At 39.7% G+C, this 18,091-nt stretch overlaps 1 protein-coding gene across 3 annotated transcripts in view; it reads right to left on the reverse strand.

The window, feature by feature from the left end:
* Positions 1-18,091, reverse strand: part of EIF2B3 (eukaryotic translation initiation factor 2B subunit gamma) — a 99,323-nt gene that overhangs the window by 44,157 nt on the left and 37,075 nt on the right. For all 3 annotated transcript variants that reach the window (XM_015636613.3, XM_033516361.1, XM_033516362.1), the window contains exon 5: positions 4,432-4,521. In XM_015636613.3, the coding sequence (XP_015492099.1) occupies positions 4,432-4,521 (90 nt within the window). The remainder of the gene's footprint in view (positions 1-4,431; positions 4,522-18,091) is intronic.

The raw sequence follows: 18,091 nt of genomic DNA on the forward strand, positions 1-18,091 counted from the left end.
CTGCTACACATGAAGTTCACGGGGGAAAAGGAATAAGGACTCTCTTCTTCCATCTGCTCCGAATGCAGCAGCGAGGCAGGATTCCAACCTAGCACTCAGGAGAGTGCCAAAAAAGGGACTGGCTACTGTGCTGGCTGCCACTCCAGGGCCCCAGGGGTGTGAGGCCCGCCAGCTGTGGGGTGGAGCCGTGCCCCCAGCCAGCTACAGCCTCTGCTTCTGTCTCGCTGCTGGCTCAGCGCGTGGAACGATCGCTTTAAGAAAAGCAATATTGTGCAGTTCATCATGTGGTGCAGGTGTTCACCTTCAACTATCCCTGCCCTGTGCTGGCAGAGCAGCTCCAGCAGCACGCACGGCCTGTGCTTGCCTGTCTTCCCACGCCACAAAGCGCAGCACCTATGAGACCCCCAGGCTGGCTTTGCTCTGACAGAGGAAATGCTGAGGAAAGGAAAGCTCTCACCTAAATACAAAGAGCTCATATTTTTAACTGACTTCCCTCCCATGGGGAGGTGTGATACAACTCCACACTCTCCATCAAGACCAACCTCAGCAACTCTAATTTCACTGATGAAGAAAGGAACTTGGTGAAGAATCAAAGGCCTCCACTGAAATGAACCCCAGGGTCAGGTACCACCAGCAGACAATTCAGCCCAAATGAGAGCTGCTTCACATTGAGGTCACAGCTCCTGTTCAGAAAGAATAAATCCAGCTGGTACCAGGAAATGGTCTGTGACCTCTTGTGAATCTTATGTGGACAGACCCAGAAGTCACCAGTGTTGGGTGTCTCCTGCAGATGCAGGGATGGAGACGCTCATCTGAGGGCAGAGCTCCCAGGCTCATACTGGGACCCCTGTGCAGAGGCTGCCAGTGCACTGCGGCTGATTAAAGAGCACTTTTTAATCGACCCACCCTGGTGAAGCAGAAGTATGGAAAGAAGAGAAAGAAATTCCAGCTGTAGGAAATAAACTGCTATAGACAGGAATTTCTTCAGCTGTTGCCCCAGCCAGCACAGAACCACAAGCATTTGAGCTGGGTAATTTTGGACAGGGTAGGACCCTTGCACACTTGATTTCACTAGCATCCAGTGCTGAACTAGTGGATGAGTGATAGATGGAGATTTAACTGCCAAAATGCATTTTTTCCTCCTAGGAGAGGAAAGAAAAAGCAGTTTCATTCCTGAAAAATAAATCCCCCAGGTTTAAATTACATTAGGGGCATGGTATTTTTTATTTTTGTCTGGACATACATATTTGAGGGTGTTCTAATAAACAGAATATTTCCTCTGACTTTTATTCAAAGGCACTAGCAAGTTCTGCCTTTTAAAACTCAAGAATTTGATTTGCTATAGTGCAATAAAATTTCAGGCAGGATAATCATAAATTCAGGCCTTTAAAAATAGTTCATAAAAATGTATTTAAAGACTACAAACTGAGTTACAGGCTACCAAACAGTATTTTGACCTCTCCTAACATCCCTCATCATAGAATCTCACTGCTGCCAAACAAATACTGATTATTTTCCAAACAATCCCACCCAGAAGAGGAAACAAGTGCATAGAAAAATCAAAGGATGTGTCTAGTACCACAAAGCAAGACAGTGATAAAGCTGATGAAAAAACCCTTGGTGTCATGACTTCATCTTGGAGCTGAATATTCAGCCTTTTTCCAAAGCTGCCACACAACAAAGTTGTTCCAAATTCAAAAACAAGATTTATATACTTAGACATAACCAAGGTTCAGCCACTTCATGTTATTTTTCCCCTGTTTTCATATTAGTTGCTTGTGACTTTGTACTTCACCTACAACACATATATTAATCTGAATGCCAATTGCTCTTACACATACAGCTGTAAACAAACTAGATTCACCCAGATAGAGCTTGTTCTTGCCATATCTTTGCAGCTAAGCTGGGGCTCACTGAAGAAGAAACAGATCCCATAGAGATAACCACATTAGTTTTCATGTAATGCTTCAACATGGAAGTAATCATAATTTTCCTCCACAAAAGCCAGTTGTAGCATCTGAATTTTTTCCTGCTGGGCAACATCTTTTCAACTTTTGTATGTCAAAAAAACATTTGAAAAAATGTAAATGCTTCAGTGAGCTACAAACAATGAAAAAAGGTGTTCTGCCTGCCATCAAACCCCGCTGTTAAAATATTAACACAATGTAAATATTGTAATATTGAGGAAGTACACTGTGTCAGTACTTCCTGGCACCATACAAGAGCTTCACTGTTCCCTTCAGTCCCTGCTGTTAGTTTTAAACACGCACAACTTAAACAAGGCATCTGAGCTTCTCCAGTCCTGGAGCAGAATTGCAGAGAAGCAAAATCTTACTGTAGGTTCTCTCTAGACTAAAAACCAGAGTATTACAAGGAATCCTTAAACCCAAACAATTATGTAGATGTCAGTACTTTTGAGGCAAAAAAAAAATCCCCAGAGTCTTTCAAAAGCTCTTGGCATACTGCTGCCAAACATGGAAAGATCTTTGGGTATGCACTGTCCTCCCCTTCCTCAGAGAAGAAAAACAAGCTGCAAATGCCCACCAGTGCCAGAAGTCTGAAAGCTGAAGTTATTCCTCATGGCAAAAGTCCCATTCCCTAGATTTGCCAGTTAAGCACATTACTTGCAATTGACTCTCTCAATTGACTGAATAAGCAGCATTTGTGTAATAAAAAGAATGAAGCAGCTATCTACCATTGGTAAACCAGATGTTGCTATCAGGTATTAAGAAATGCTGTACTGCTGTAATGATCTATTTGTCATGGAAGTGTCACAGAAAAGCAGCACAGCTTCAAAAAATAGTGAAGGCAGAGAATGACCTCACTATAGAAAACAACAAAAAATACCTCATACTTGCAAAAAGTCAGTAGACTTGTTCTATGGGGATCTGGGGGCAATTAGAAGAATTTTATTCTACTGGCTTTGGTTAAAAACAAAGGTCTTTGGTTAAGGACAAGGTAAAATCCTGACTGACGAAGTCAAAGATCTAACCAGTTTGCAATGAAATAGCATAAAGCCTGGAAATCTGAAGTTACTGCTATTTACACTCAGACATATCTGACAAAGACCATCCTTGTCCCACAGATCTAAATTCAAAACCAAATGAAATACCAGAGAAAAATAACTAAATGTGTGAAATGTCTAATATTCCAGAAATGTCTAATCTCAACAAAACTAGGTTCTAGGATTTCAAGAAATGAGTACTACGTGCTGTATTATGACAAAAGAAAGGTGTAAACACTGCTTCATGCTACCACAGGAAGCACAAGAATTCCAAACCCTCACCAACTTTGTAAAATACACTAAATAAATGGTTTATTCCAAGTTTAAAGCATCTGCTGCTCCTGAACTTTCTCACCTTTCACACATTTCCGTACACAAGTGGGAACTAAAATAACTTGTACAATGCCCCCATGTACCAGTCAAAGTGTCAGATAAGCCTTATTCTTATGCATGGTAAAAAACTGCCCTCGGGGTTAACAGAGATTTTCCACTTAATTTTAACTCGCTCACAGACCCTTATTCTGGAAGGGCTCCTTCAAGCATGTATCCAGCTGTATCACCAGATTTGTATATGGTCAAGACTAACATAAATCTCCCACCCTCAATGTTTTTTCACATGTCAGTTTATCTGCTAAGAAAATGTACTATGAACACAACACTTAGCCCCTGTATCTTTTATCTTACTTAAAAGGGGAGAAAAACGCTTGAGAACTCAGTGAGCATTCAGTATATGTAATGGGCATGAGAGGGCTATAAAAAGTCTAGGAACAGGACATCATTCCAAAACTGAACTACTTACTGTGAGGGGGAGTGTTCATTTGTTTGTTTTTAAAAGACAAACAGGGTTTTTTTTTGTCTGTTTCATGAAATATTATAGCTAAGATCCTTCTCCACTTCCATAAATGGATGTTTTTCTTACTCTCAGTGGGTGGTCTCAGAGTTTTGACAGAGGAATATCACAAGCTAAAAACATAGGATGCTACAGAGATAGCCCACCTGCAGTGGTGGTGGATGTGAAGGGGCAGAGGGAAGGTGATTGCAAAGACCAAAACAGACTGTGGTGGGGGAAATCAAAGGTCAGAAATGTATTCACAAGCCTAACAATGGGGAAGCCCTGGTAAAATGAGCAGCTAAAAAGAACAGATACATCAGAAAAAGGAGGGATCCATAAAAGAGACAAAAATGTTAGTGTTCACTTATGCTGCAGTTTTTGTTTTGTTTTTTTCAAAAAGATCCTAATAAGACACTCAGACATAATGCTTGGCATTCCTTTTTGTATAGTTAAAATATTTTGAAAACTGCTTTATTTTATATTTCTATTTTATGCTAGCTAATTTGGTGGGAAAAAAATTCCTTTAAAAGCTCTGGTGTAATCATATGTCAGTGCAAATGCCTGCTACTACCTTGTGTGTTGCTTGGTTTCTTACCTGTTTTCTACCAGAAAATCTACCACGTATTTCTTCAGACAGTAGAGATGGGCATCCATCAGCCCTGTTCTGATGTGCATTCTGGGGTGCCTGGAAAAGAATAAAAAAGAGAAATCATGAAGCTTTTGCACAGCTGTTTACAAGAACTTGACTTTGCAATGAGGTAAGGGGATAGTGACAAGTGTGCAAAGGTCTGTTCCTTTCCATCTACTGTTGGATTGCTGGAATAGAAGAGCTCAGGCTGCCATTATTGGGCTGTGTATATAAACTTACACCTGCTGGCCCTGGGCTGATTTGCAGCAAAAGAAAACACCTCCTCCAAGGAGTCATTACTCCTGCTACATCTTCTCATGTAAGTGGAAATTACACATTACTGGGCAGGAAGCCAAAGTAATGGGCCCAGAGTGCTAAAAGTTACAGTGGGTAATGTCAGGGTACAATAATTCAAAGCTTCTGGCTAAGTGCCTGCCTTAATATATATGCAAGGCTGGGCATGTTCTGCCAGCAAACACAACACTACTGTATTTTCTCCAACACTTCCTGGAGGGGAAGGGGATGGGGTCTGCTCACCTTTCCTACACTACACATTACAAATGATTGCCACAGCTTAATTACAAAGCATTTGGCTATCCAGCCCAGTAAGGTGGGAAAGATCAGCGAAACTCCCACTCATCATTATTACAAGCCAAACAGGGAACTCCTTGCTTTGGAGCAGTGTCAGGTTAATATTTCAGAACCTCAGGAATCTCTGGTAGCTTCAAAATTTTATGGACAAAATTTAAATCATAAAGATTCATTGACTATTGCTTCTCTTATGCTTTCTCCATTCTTGGATAATGGGAACCCTTTTTGGAACCTATTTCAAACCAGCTAGATATTTTTGGCCAATATTACTTTCCCTTCCACAAATCTGTGGCCTCATTTGAGAGCATTCTGGCTGTCTGAACATTTGTCACTAGTCCTCAGAACAGAAAAGCCACAAGAATATTTAGACTTCAGAATAAAAAAGACAAAACAAAACAACAGTCAGGGACTATGCTGAGCTGTTCAAGACATCCATAACTGCACTCATGGTCAGAGGCTATTAAGGAGAGAAATTTCAATCCACACCTGAAATTGTCTCTGTTTTCGTTTTTCTTCCTTTGATGTCTGGATTTCATAATTAAGTCTGAATGAACATATTTTAACACTGTACTCTATCCAACTTGGTTTGCTTATTCCAGAACATGCTAAAGTCAGATGTTTGTGATCATGATCACTTTTATTATGCAGTTAGCTCAGCAGAAGGATCATTCACAAATTGGTCATGCACATAAATATAAATAGTAAAACAATATTATCACACCAAATATTTAGTAACAACAAAGCTATCAAGAACATCAGGTGTTCTAGTAAGCCATTTTTCACTTTATTTCTCAATTAATGCCTTGAACTACCAAAGTATTTATGTCTTAACATTTCATGACTTATGTGGCATTTCTCAAACATGCCATTCAAGCTACGCATATTTTTGACTATAACAAAATTCTTCAAGTCCCACTTGCAAAGGAAAGCTCCTATAATAGTAGTACAACACTTTGCAATAAAGTATGTAGTACTAGAAAATGATATATGGACTTTCAGTAGATTACTTCATTAACAAAACATGAGCTCACCTAGCAATGCTCCAGTACTGATATTATCAGTGGCCCAGATGTTGCTGTGGAAGGCAGCCCAAAAAGCAATGTTCCTTATGCAAAGAGGATAGGGAATCCACTAATTTTAATGAGATCTTGCAGTTGGAAGTCATTAGATTCCCTCCTGCTCTGCATCCTGAGAATGGTTTCCACATTTTGTGTATGTATGAGAGGGAGAAATTTCCTATCTTCTCTGAGAAGGGTTCCTTTGTATTTATATAATGAATATAATTGTTTACTGGGAAAATTAACAAATCAATGGAACAAGGCAATAAACATGTAAAAATATAGAAACAGATGGAACATAGGAAGAAGAGGCAAAAAAGGGAGGGAAAAATCCAATTCTTAACCTGAAGATGACTAAAAAGACAACATTTCTTTAGTGCCAGAATGCCAGTTTTTTCTCTTCTTATTCAAGATCTTTCATACATGCCCCCCTAAAGCACCAGGCAGAGGAAGACTGCAGGGGCTAGGCATCAAGCAATGGTGTAAAACAGGAATTCCCCAGTAAATGCTGGTTCTGTCACCAGTGTCTGTGTGGCTCTGACACATGCAGTCTCCCCACCTGCAAACTGGAATAATGCTATTTAGCTACACCACAGGACACTGAGGATTTGTGGGCTAAAGTTTGTATCTGCATGCAAGCATTGTACCAAGTTTTTCTGTAGCTAAGCAACTTTGTTATAAAGTTATACAAAATCAGTGCAAGTGCACAAACAGTAGCACACTGCTATCCCAGCTCCTCCATCACACACAAAAAACCTCCCACAAAAAGCAGCCAGACAACAAGATGTACTGAAATACCAGTCTGAGTTAGCTTTCAGTGTAGAATATACTAACAATAATGGAACATCATGCTGGACAAGAGGGAGGTCTCACAATGAAATCCTCTGAAATACAGACCACCTAAGTGATTTGCAACAGAATAGTCCCACAGATTAATATTATAATCACAGCTTCAAAGGTCAAACAGGCAAGTTTGGGCACATGCATAAACAAAGCTGTGATTTCTGTAAACCAGGCTCAAGAAGAGAATAGCCACACTAAACCAGACTGATAAGAGCACTCTATCATAACAAGCCACTAAAGATGATGCTCATTTTCATTGACCAGTGCTTAAACCCGTTTATCTTCAGGTAAAAGCAAAGGAGCCAAATAATCTAACAGATAACGGCAAACCCCATCACCATTTCAAATGAGCATCTGGTTACTAATATCGAGAGCCACACTCCTGTCTCATGCCTCTGATCTCCCATTCCATCAGCTAATCTTTACAACATATGAAAAATGAGGTCGCAAGAACAGCTGATACAGAGAGAATCGAATAACAAACAATGCAGGAGCTGACGCACCTAGACTTATTGCTTCGAGGGAGATAATACAGAAGGCTTTTAATTATATCATCAAAGCAAGAGAGAAGGTACTAGGAGGGGCTGGCTGCAGATGGTTAAGTGTTAATGAATGCCGGGTTGGGTGGTTTATCAAAAGAAAAAGACTGGATATGTATCTGAGAGGGTCACCCTTGAGATGAAAGTTGCAACAGCCATTGTTGTAGCTCTTTAATGAGGGAGGAATGTCAAATGTGTACCCTGTAAGAATCATACCAATTACTAAATGAACTTCAGTTCAATCTAGCAAATGTAATCAAGCACAAGTCATTAAAATACACGGTAAAATTCCCTTTGGTGCTGCCACTATAGCGTCTATTACTGTCTGTGCTCCAATGCAAAGGAGGGGGCTGCTCCCAGTTATAAACTCTGTGTGTTAACTGATGGCAGATTTTAGTCCTAATGATGAGGCGTGGAGGGGCTCCCTGGCAGAAGGTTGACAATTAGAAGGCTAGGACAGATCTGTGGAAAAGTCAGGAAAAGATCAGCAATTAAAAGAGCAATTTCAAAGAATGCAATTTAATGTGTAAAATTAGCTTTTATTAGCACATAATTCGACAAAATCCTGACTCAGGATGAGAGTGCATAAAGGTCTGTGAGATTCCTTAGAAAAGTCTGTGCCTGTAATTCCTGACACGCCATTGTGAAATAATAAGCAGTACTAACAGGATTGATGCATGCTTCATACATGGCATTGCTTTGAAAGTGGAGCCCAGAGCTTTTCTTTCCCTGATAACCCCCCTCAGGATTTCCTCCCTCAGGGAAATCAACCACTGATAGAGCAAACTTCCCTTGTTTAAAAGCAAGAAGTTGGACAATTGTTTCAACTGTAAACTAATTAAGAGAGATTACCACCAAGAGCTGGAGGTTCCAACCAGCTCCATACTCCCACTGACAGTGTGATAATGCCAGGCTGGGGTCAAAATCATAAATCTGAAGGGAGCACACACAATGCTTAAAGCCAGAAAGCCTCTCTACTAAGCATGGGATATTGCCACATTAACCTCACCACCTCACAAATAAACTAGCTGAGAAAGAGAAATCCCATGGCCTCCTTTTCCCTAACTTCATACAGCTGTTGACGGAAAATAGGAAGGTCTTTAAATAAGCTCAAGGACCTAGGGCTGCCTGTACTCTAACACTAATCCAAGCAATGACACAATAAAAATCTAATCATACCTGCTATTAATCTGGCTCCTAAACTTATACCTGAATTACATCCACCGTGGGCTCATGGGTATTAGTTAATCTTCCTCCCTGTCCTTCCAAACTAAATAAATAACAGCAAGCTAAGTGCAAACTATGCATTCCACACTTGCATCTTTTCTAACTAATGGCATGTAGCTCACATAGTCCATGTAGCCAAACACTCTATCACATTCTTCCTATCCCCCACACCATGAATTGTGCTCTTGCATGAAGCAGCGTGCGGTCCCGTTCAAACACAGTGCTGACCCCTGCCTGTCTGCAAGAACGTGGTGCTCTCATGTTGATACAAAGCCAGTGTACAGATCAACATGAAGAGAAGTCTCACAGCAAAAGCTGCCAGACCACCTTTAATGTCTCAAGCATTCCTGCTTTTAAAGGAAAAAAAAATAATCCCTAAATCGCATTGCTCATTTACGGGACAGCTCTTGGCTGTAAACTCACTAATAATAAAAGACCACTGTTACATTGGCTCTTCAAAAATCCCAGACACCTTATGACCTTATTTTTTTTTTTTTTATTTTCTACACAGTGCTTTTGGCCAAAAAGATCCCAAAGCACTTAGCCACATGAATGTCCCCACTGTGTGCCGGGGCTCCTTTGCCCACCGGTGAAATGCTGCCACCTCTGGGCTGCAGAGCTGCGGTGGCGGGGCCAGCCGGGCCCCCCCGCGCCCCTCGACTGCTGCTGCAGAGGAGGGTGGGCAGAGGGGAATCGGAGGATGCTGCTTCTTGGGTGGGACTGCTTCAGTTCTGGCTGAGGAGCACCTCAGCAATGGGACCCCAAGAGTTCAAGATGGTATAAGCTACTGTGAGGTGTCTCTCAACACATGGCATGAGCCACTGACATTGACCTCGCTTTCCCTGCTCAGGGGCATCCCCTCACTGTTCTCCTTCCTCTAGTTTTGTAACAATCTTATTTAAAAAGACAGGAGGGCAAGATTTGCTTTGGTCCACTGAGGATCTGGCAAGGGAGGACAGGACACTGCAGTTCTGGTAACAACTACCCACCATCCACTCTCTCAGCTGCTGCTGCTAAAGAGACGCTGCACCAGAAATGGGAAGTACTTTCCAAATGAAAATGTTTTATTGATCTAGTGACCTAAGTTGCTTGAAAGCCTTCTGAATAATAAATATTTTTCACTTGAAGCCTTCACCACATGCCATTTTTCTTTGTTGTATTATGTTATTAATATACCCATGAGACTATAACACAAACTGAACCTTCTTCTGACAAAAACATGCTGAAAACTTTTTGGTAAAGGAACTAACTTTCATTGAAAGCCAAAGATTAAATCATTTTCTCTAGTATAAAGAGTATAGGTTAGCAGTCAGAACTCAGGATTAATATTTGCTCAAGGTCAGTAATGGTTTACAATAAGCCAGTGTGACCTCCCTGTAGAAAGAGTCATTTTCTTGGCAACAATGCCAAATTTTAACATTAACATCTCTTTTTGCCTTCGATGCTGAAGAGCAAGGGTGCCAATGGCTGTGCAGCCACTCCATCACATGAAACTATAAAAAAAGGTTTTTCTTCATCCTCCTTCAGCTTCCCCGTATGAAAAGGAGAACAACAGTAATTCCTCACCCACCCCAAATCAGAGGAGTGCTCCCTGGGGACTGTGCATTCCCCTGGGAGCACACCAGACACAGCTGCCTGTGAAAGCACTTCCCTACACTTGGTTCTAAGGGTCTTCTCTACCGTAGTGAGTGTGAACAGCTGTAGGAAATAATGCAGGGGCCAGGCTGCCCACAACACTACCATCCCTTTTCTCTTTCTCTGTCACTGGAAAAACAGAGTTCATGCAAATATTTTATACTAGACACTTTTATACTAGATACTATTCTGCTAGAATACCCTGACTGCTATGTATAAACTGGGAAAGCAAAAGAGAGAGACCAAAATGATAATAAGCCTGGAGTTTGGTGTGAACAGAAGAGAATAAATACACTGTGAAGGAGGGCGGGGACTGCCAGAGACATTATTAATAGGTTTTACCCTTGAGCTCTGGCAGCTACTTGTTCTATACACAGAGGAAAAGGATTAATCAAGCCTTGCACGTAAAGGTTCTTTCTATGGTCTGCCAAAATATTTAAAGGGCTATATACAAAGTGTAAGCCTTATTATTATACACATTCAATGTAATCATCTTATGCTACAGTTAAGGCCAGGATGACAATAAAGTAGATTATTGTGTGCTATAACCAATTCAATTCCAACACAACAGGACATGGCTTAGTCACTTAGTTCAGATCTGGTGTTTGAGCTTATTTTTCTTATGCTGGGCTAAACTGTGATTTAAGAGATTTAATTGAGCTTTGGGAAATGCTTTCTTTGCTGAAGAAGGAGAAAGAACTAAAAGTCTGCACCTGGCAACCCTAATAATTTCCAATTTTCATCTAATTTTGCTTCCTACCTCATGGAAATTCACCTTAGTAAATAACTGTTCCCTAAAATCACCAGAGCTTAAAGGATGACAGCACATCAGAGGAACAAGTTTTAAAAAAACAACTGAAGCTAAAGGATTGTATAGAGGCTACTGAAGAACAGCAGCTCCTGCTGCTCCCTCCTACATCAGCTCCCAAAGGGCTAAGCAGTAGACATATGATATATTTTTTTAAATCAAATAATTACAGTAAATGCATGGGAAACAGTGAAACTGAATACTAGGTCAAAGCTGCAGGTCAATAGCAATATATAGCTTCAACACAGCAAGGCTGACACAATTTCTTCATGCCACTGGCCTGGACTCAAAGGCAAATAAAACTGTACTTGTAGCATGAGCCTTGCATGACAATGTTCTGAAGACCTTCTGCACCTTTCAGGTGAGGTGGGTCCTTCTTAGAATTTATCATCTGCAAAATTTGGAAATTTAAGGTAAGAGCGTAACTTTGGGCTACTAAAATACATAGGCAAAAAGAATTTTTTCTCCCCCCAACCTTAAATTGCAAGTAAAAGCATAAGCAAAAAACCCCTCCAAAGCTGAAATAAGCATAAATATTTGACTTGCATTTCACAGGGCCCAGGAGCAGAACAAATTGAAGCTATCACACATATCCTTGGGTTTCCCATTGTGAGGGTACCTCATGAGAATCACCTTATTCTGCACCACCAGTTTATTAAAATTAAAAATCTCTCTTTAAACCTGTCACTATGTACAGGCCACAGACTGATCACTCACTTCCCTTTGCTAAGATCTTTGCCTGACAAGCAAATGGGCTCTTCGTGACAGAAGATGCACCTTTGTGAGTCTTTCTGTAGAACATATTTGCATTCAAAAAAGTTAAATTTCACCAGACTGAAGAACCTGACAAGAGCCTGACAGCAGGCCATTAGGGTTAGAAGGAAGAAGAGGAGAAGAAAGAAAAGACTACATATTAGACAAAGCAGCATCTGGCTCCCACCAAAACATATACTCTAGAAAGCAAGAAGATGTGAGCTTTGAGTCCAAAGATGGGAAAATTTAAGTGTTATGGTTTATATTTGCAAAATCTATTCAAATACAGCCAATGTAAGTCCATTTCTGCCATAAACCTGGTAATGCTAATTTCCTTCATTTACTGTAAGCAAATGATACTTTGTTCCTGCTCCTTGATGGTCTGTAGCTTCCTTAGCTGATGCTTTGACCTATGTGGGTTTTTTTTATTTTTGGCAACTACTGCTTCTGCCTCAGTTTTGATTGACGATATACTTTTACTACTGTATCTACTCACATATGAATTCCACTGGAACCTTGATACTTTAGCACTTGACACAGTAACCACTCTTCATACTGATGAGATCCCAAGAACTGCAAGCGTCAAATATTTAATTAGGTAATGAGAACATCTTTATCTCAGGCAGAAATTAAAGTAGGCACAGAACTTGGCTTTGCAGCCACTGTGAAGGGAGCCTGGCTGTGACTGCCAGGGCACAGGCTGCTCCACACCTTAGCAGTGCTGAAAGGGTACATAAAAGAAAAATACATGTTAGAAAAAATTCTTCTAAGGAATCAGCACTCAGACTTCAAGAATCCTGTTTCCCTACAGGAAAACAGAGGGGTTTCCTGACTTGGTTACACTGAAGTCATGACTCAGCCTGTGTATTCAAATACATCCTCAGATACATGCTACCCCAGATTTAAGGCAGCATCAGCCTTGAGCTGTGAGGTTTCAGGACAGTGAGATCCATCAGAGCTTGGGACATCATCAATTTTAGAGTACAGCCCAGTTCTGCAGTAAAAAAAATCCCAGGTGATAGGAACATCATGCAAGAAATACAGATATACTTACACTCTTTTCTAGTTTAAAAAAAAAACCTATACATTTTATCAACTAATATTTGGACAGTATTGAACAAGAAGTTCATTAAAAGAATGTCTTAAAATTAGCACATTATTTTTGCAGACTGACAGCAGAATTAAAAGCCAAAGGAGAATTGAAGTCAGACTGAAGCCACTGTCAGACATCACTCATCTTTTCAACCCAAAAGAACTTTATGATTACTTCTTTTAATAGCTAACTGGCATTTTACAAAACACCATTAGAAATATCATGGAATGATGAATATAAGTATCAGAGGGGGAAAAAAAAAGGAAAAAAGATTAGACAAAAAAAGTATCATCACCACAAGACGACCTTAACATCCACCCAAAGTCCAAATTTGCATTTTTTTAAACAAGTAATTACAGTGGTTACAACCACACTGGATTAGTTTCTGGTTAGACCAGATTACTCATGATCTAAAATTTCCAGACTTGTTAATAGCTATAACAGAAGTTGCTGCTTCCTATTACTACAAGAAACTGAACTTACTTACAACTAAAACACTTTCAGGAAGATGCTGAAGTTGGAGCTCTATACTATTAAGCCCAGATGAACAAAAACATACTGCACTAAAGACAGAGCTGGATTTCCAAGAATCTCTCTCACCTTTCACCCATTAGCAACATCTGAATAAAAGCTTAATGCTGAGCCGGAAGAATTTTACTCCTTTGGAACAGTGATCATACAGCAATTAGAATACTGCAGAAGAAAATCCTGCTGAATTCAATGCAGTGAGAAGGTACTTTGAGCAGGTTTCCTTCCTTTTCTGGAACAGTTATTGCTGACTGAGAAACTTCACACACACTAGAGTGAAGTTTCTCTCTTCAGCACATGCTAAGGTAGGAGCTGTCTTTATAAATAAGCAGGCAAAAAAGCCACAAACAAAAAAACAACAACAACAACAACAACAAAAAACACCAAAACATGTTCTTGAAGGAAAAGCTGCCTGGACAGCTAATAAAACACTGCTCATCTGTGTATTACCACAATTTCAATAGTAATTTTAAAATTTTTTAACTGCAGTTATGAAGTCAATTTTCTGGCCAAAATTACCACATATTTTATTGCTATGACACCCAGTACCTAACTTGTCTGGAGACAGAGTGGCTTCAGCAATGAAATAGATAGGAGAAATGTCATAAATCTACACTTCAGTGGTCCCTCACGGTGAAAGCAGCAGTAGAGAACCATTTTCAGCACAGATCACAAGCTGGTATTGAAAAGTAAGTGAGAAGACAGCAACTGAATCCTCCCTCTGTTGTTTATACCACCTGGGCAGTGAGTTTCAACCTCACAGCCTAGAAGCAATAAACTGGCCATGGGAAGTACCAGAGCTCAGATGTTCCATCATTTGCTCTTAGAAGAGCTCTCTGTACAAAAACCAGAGCAGCGACAAATCTAGTCCCTGTCCTCTGCAAGGCTAAACTCATGGTAGGACAATTGCCTCATCTTGAAACATTTAGCCAAACAGAAACAAAAAGAAAATGGGTAGTGGACGACCTGAAGATTATAATTTACAATTTTACATCAACCTCAGATACTATTAAAACAAAACAACTTCTATTCCCTTCTTGCTTGGAAAAGACTAGGAGCATTCTGTTTGTGGCTGTAGACTGTTTCAGTATTATCCAACTGCATAAACGAAACTAGTGTCAAAATTAAGTTTTAAATGGCTTGAGGTTTATAGGAATTAAAGAAGGAAAAATTAAATTTGAAACTCTGCTTGTTTACTAGCACTAATTAAATATGCCAGATTTCTGGGCAAGCTTCCTAGCCTGTGGCTACTACGTTACTGGCTTGTAAAACAGTCAACAAGTGCATGAGTACAAAGCACAAATACAATAACAGAGATTTCGTGTACAGTCCTGCCCTTAGTTTATAAAGAAAAAAAATGTATTAGAACCAATCTTTAACTATAAAGACCTGTGCTAACCCTCTAGACTATGCTAGTAATATAAAAAAGGCCCAAGTCTACAATGACTGCTTTTGCAGAGACACTTAAAAAAAAAGTAAACACAGAGAGAGGTAAGAAGCAATAAGCACAACAAAAATGAACAGGAAGCCTTAAAAGACCAGTTTAATTCTAAAAATTCCATGCTTCTGGGCTCTGCTCTCAAAATAATTTGCTATTAAAAATAAAAGGGAATTTTAGCATTGCAACAGAAGAAGTGGGTCTGATTCTTCACACCACAGAAGCTGTATTCTTCACAAATAGATTTTATTACTATATTGGACTTCACTTGGAAACAGCTTTATTCTAAAAAGCTGGAATTGCATATTTAATGGGAGCATGGACCATATCTTTGAGTGTATGATCCTTTACACTCTCTACTTTTAAGATGGGTAATATCTTTGCACAATGAGCTCATAGTCTGTGAGGAAACTACAACAACCAAGAAACGACAAACTGAAGCCAATCTCATGAGAAAAGGAGTCTCTGGGGACAGAACAGCAATGCTACCTGTATCATCCCTAGGTGATAAAATACCTAGGTAGGTAAAGAAAGAAGGAGGGACAGTAAGAGCCTATGACCTAAACACTGTTCTCTGCATGCACTTCTTTCAGGAAAAGCTTCCCACTTACTTTCTGTGGCTGAAGCAGCTGTTTTTACAAAGGCAGCAAACAATTCTTAATGAAAAAACACTTGAGGACAATTTGCTGCCTTGACAGCTGTAACGTGAACAGCCTTTCACAGCAACTCAAATTAATGTGTGTTCCCACTGTACAGTAGTCTTGCTCAGCTTCAAGGAAAGCAGGAATTAGGCTTCAATAAAAAATTCAGCCATGCAAATATTCTGCTGTAAAAAGAGGCATAAACATATAACTCTTCAACTTCCAGAATCATGTACATGAGGCAAAGGGAAATTATATAAAAATAACTAGGTTTTTGTTTACATCTCTGATTTAGAAGAGCAATTCCAGAAACTAAATTGCTTCCACAGAGGCATTGGTTTAATTAGTCTGCATAGCATGCTTTATTTGTGTTCAGACCTCTGACGTACATTGATAAAAAAAGAAAAAAAATACACAGTGGACACACACAAAATAATTGCCTAAACTTTTTCTATGCCAGATGCAAGTAGGAATTCTCAAACACACTTTCATGAGCTCTTCCCTACATGCAAATGATCCTTTTTTAATATACACAAACTACGCATGTTTTCAATTAAAAACATGACTGGATCAATTGGATCATATATTTTTGCAAACCAGCCAAAAATCAAACACAAACTGAAGCCATGAAGGAATTTCTGGAAGTACAAACCATACTCAGTTCTACTTCTGGCAACGAAAAACACCTCTCATTTTGAAACAATGCTAGAACTGACAGCAGTGCACAAAAACATGCTGTCATTCAGCAATGAAATAACTACATTAATGAACTGTACTCAGAAGCCAAAAAAACCCTAAGTGGTCAAAATCTTAGCTTAGCAAATAAGCCCCCTATGATCGAGTAACAGCAGAACATTGGCTTCTTGCTTTTTTGTAACTCTTAATCTCAATTTTGGGTCTTACTATTCAACAGGATAACAATATGAGTTCCTCAGAGACGTGAACAATATATTCCCTTCAGGATACAAACAGTGGCAGGGAGGGTGACAATTTTGCTTAAAGTAACAAACAGGACTACTAAGACTGGGCTCTCAAACACTTTTTTTCCCCATTGCATTTTGATCCCTGTGAGTACAGACATTGCTTGTCCTTCCTCATGGTAGATTTAAAAGTCAAAACATTCCAGAATTTTGGGAATGGACATTCAAATGTGAGTGTAAATAAGATATTACTCACTTTTAGAGACAATGTACAAGCTCAAGTCAGTGTTTACCTTGAATTAATACTTCTGAAACTCTTTATAACCTCATTTAATTCTCCCTATGCATGCATCACCCAGCAAGCAGGAGTCAACAATTCTGACAAGCAAACTTTCACAGAGAAGTCAGATCAGCCTTGGCAAAGCCACGGCCACATCTTTCCCTTGCGTACACTGCTTAATTCTCCTGTGTGCACAGCACACAGCTGGTGGTGGTGGCCTCACATCACCTTCCCAAAACCTCTGCTCATTTCAAGCTTTTGGATGCTGAACAATTTGTTTCAGCTTTCACCCCCTCACCACACAGTAACTTTTCAGGCACTGCCCAATGATAAAAACATTCACAGATCAGTGTATCTAGAACTTAGGAAACAGCCGTATCCTAAGATACCTAAGACTGGATATTTCCACTGAGACATGAATTAACACTCATGGCCAATTTTTTTATTGCCATTGGAAGAGCAGTGAAATCAGCAGTAGATATGCAGGCACATGGCAGGTAGCAGACTGATGCCTTCCAGAAGTCTTGACTGGAACTTGTGAGTCACTTCCACTGTGAACACAGTATGTTTTCATGTAGGAAAATTAAGAAATCAAAGCAGAGAGCATCAAAGTAAAACAAACTTTTACATTATTGTGCTGCAGTTTGCAATGATCTATCATTCATACTCAGTACTAGACACCTTTCTCATATTGACAAGCTCATATCCTTTCATCCACTGCCTCCAAGATGGTGAATCCATCAGCTAGAACTTCAAAAAACAGAAATGAAGGAACAGGTAAAGTAACTGATTTCTTTGCAGCAGGCTACTGAACTGCAAGGTAATTTCAGCTCTGGAGTCTGGCATTTCTGTTGTTCGTCACATTCTTGATTTACAGGTTCATTATAACTTTGTTTATGCACACAACCTTTATGAGGCCACTATTTAGTAGGGCAGTATCACTTTGTTTTATTACATTTATTTATGAAAACATTCACTCTTTCTGTTTATGGATAAAACTGTCATGAAAAAAAGTGAAGAAGTGGATCATACACAGCTGCCCAAATAAATTTGGAAGATGTTATACAACAGATTGCTTGCAAAAATATCTGTCATGGTTAGCCTTTGGAGTGATCACCTTCTAAAGGGAATTACTCTTCTACTGTGAAAATAAACTATTTGAAGAATTAAAAAAGATTATGCTCTTGTTTGATATTTGTATTCTGCTGGATCCTGAAAGTGCTGACCAAAGCTATACATACAGGTTACAAAACCACAGTTCACATCACAGAGT

Source organism: Parus major, chromosome 8 (genome assembly GCF_001522545.3).
Source record: "Parus major isolate Abel chromosome 8, Parus_major1.1, whole genome shotgun sequence".
In the NCBI taxonomy this organism is placed as follows: Eukaryota; Metazoa; Chordata; class Aves; order Passeriformes; family Paridae; genus Parus; species Parus major.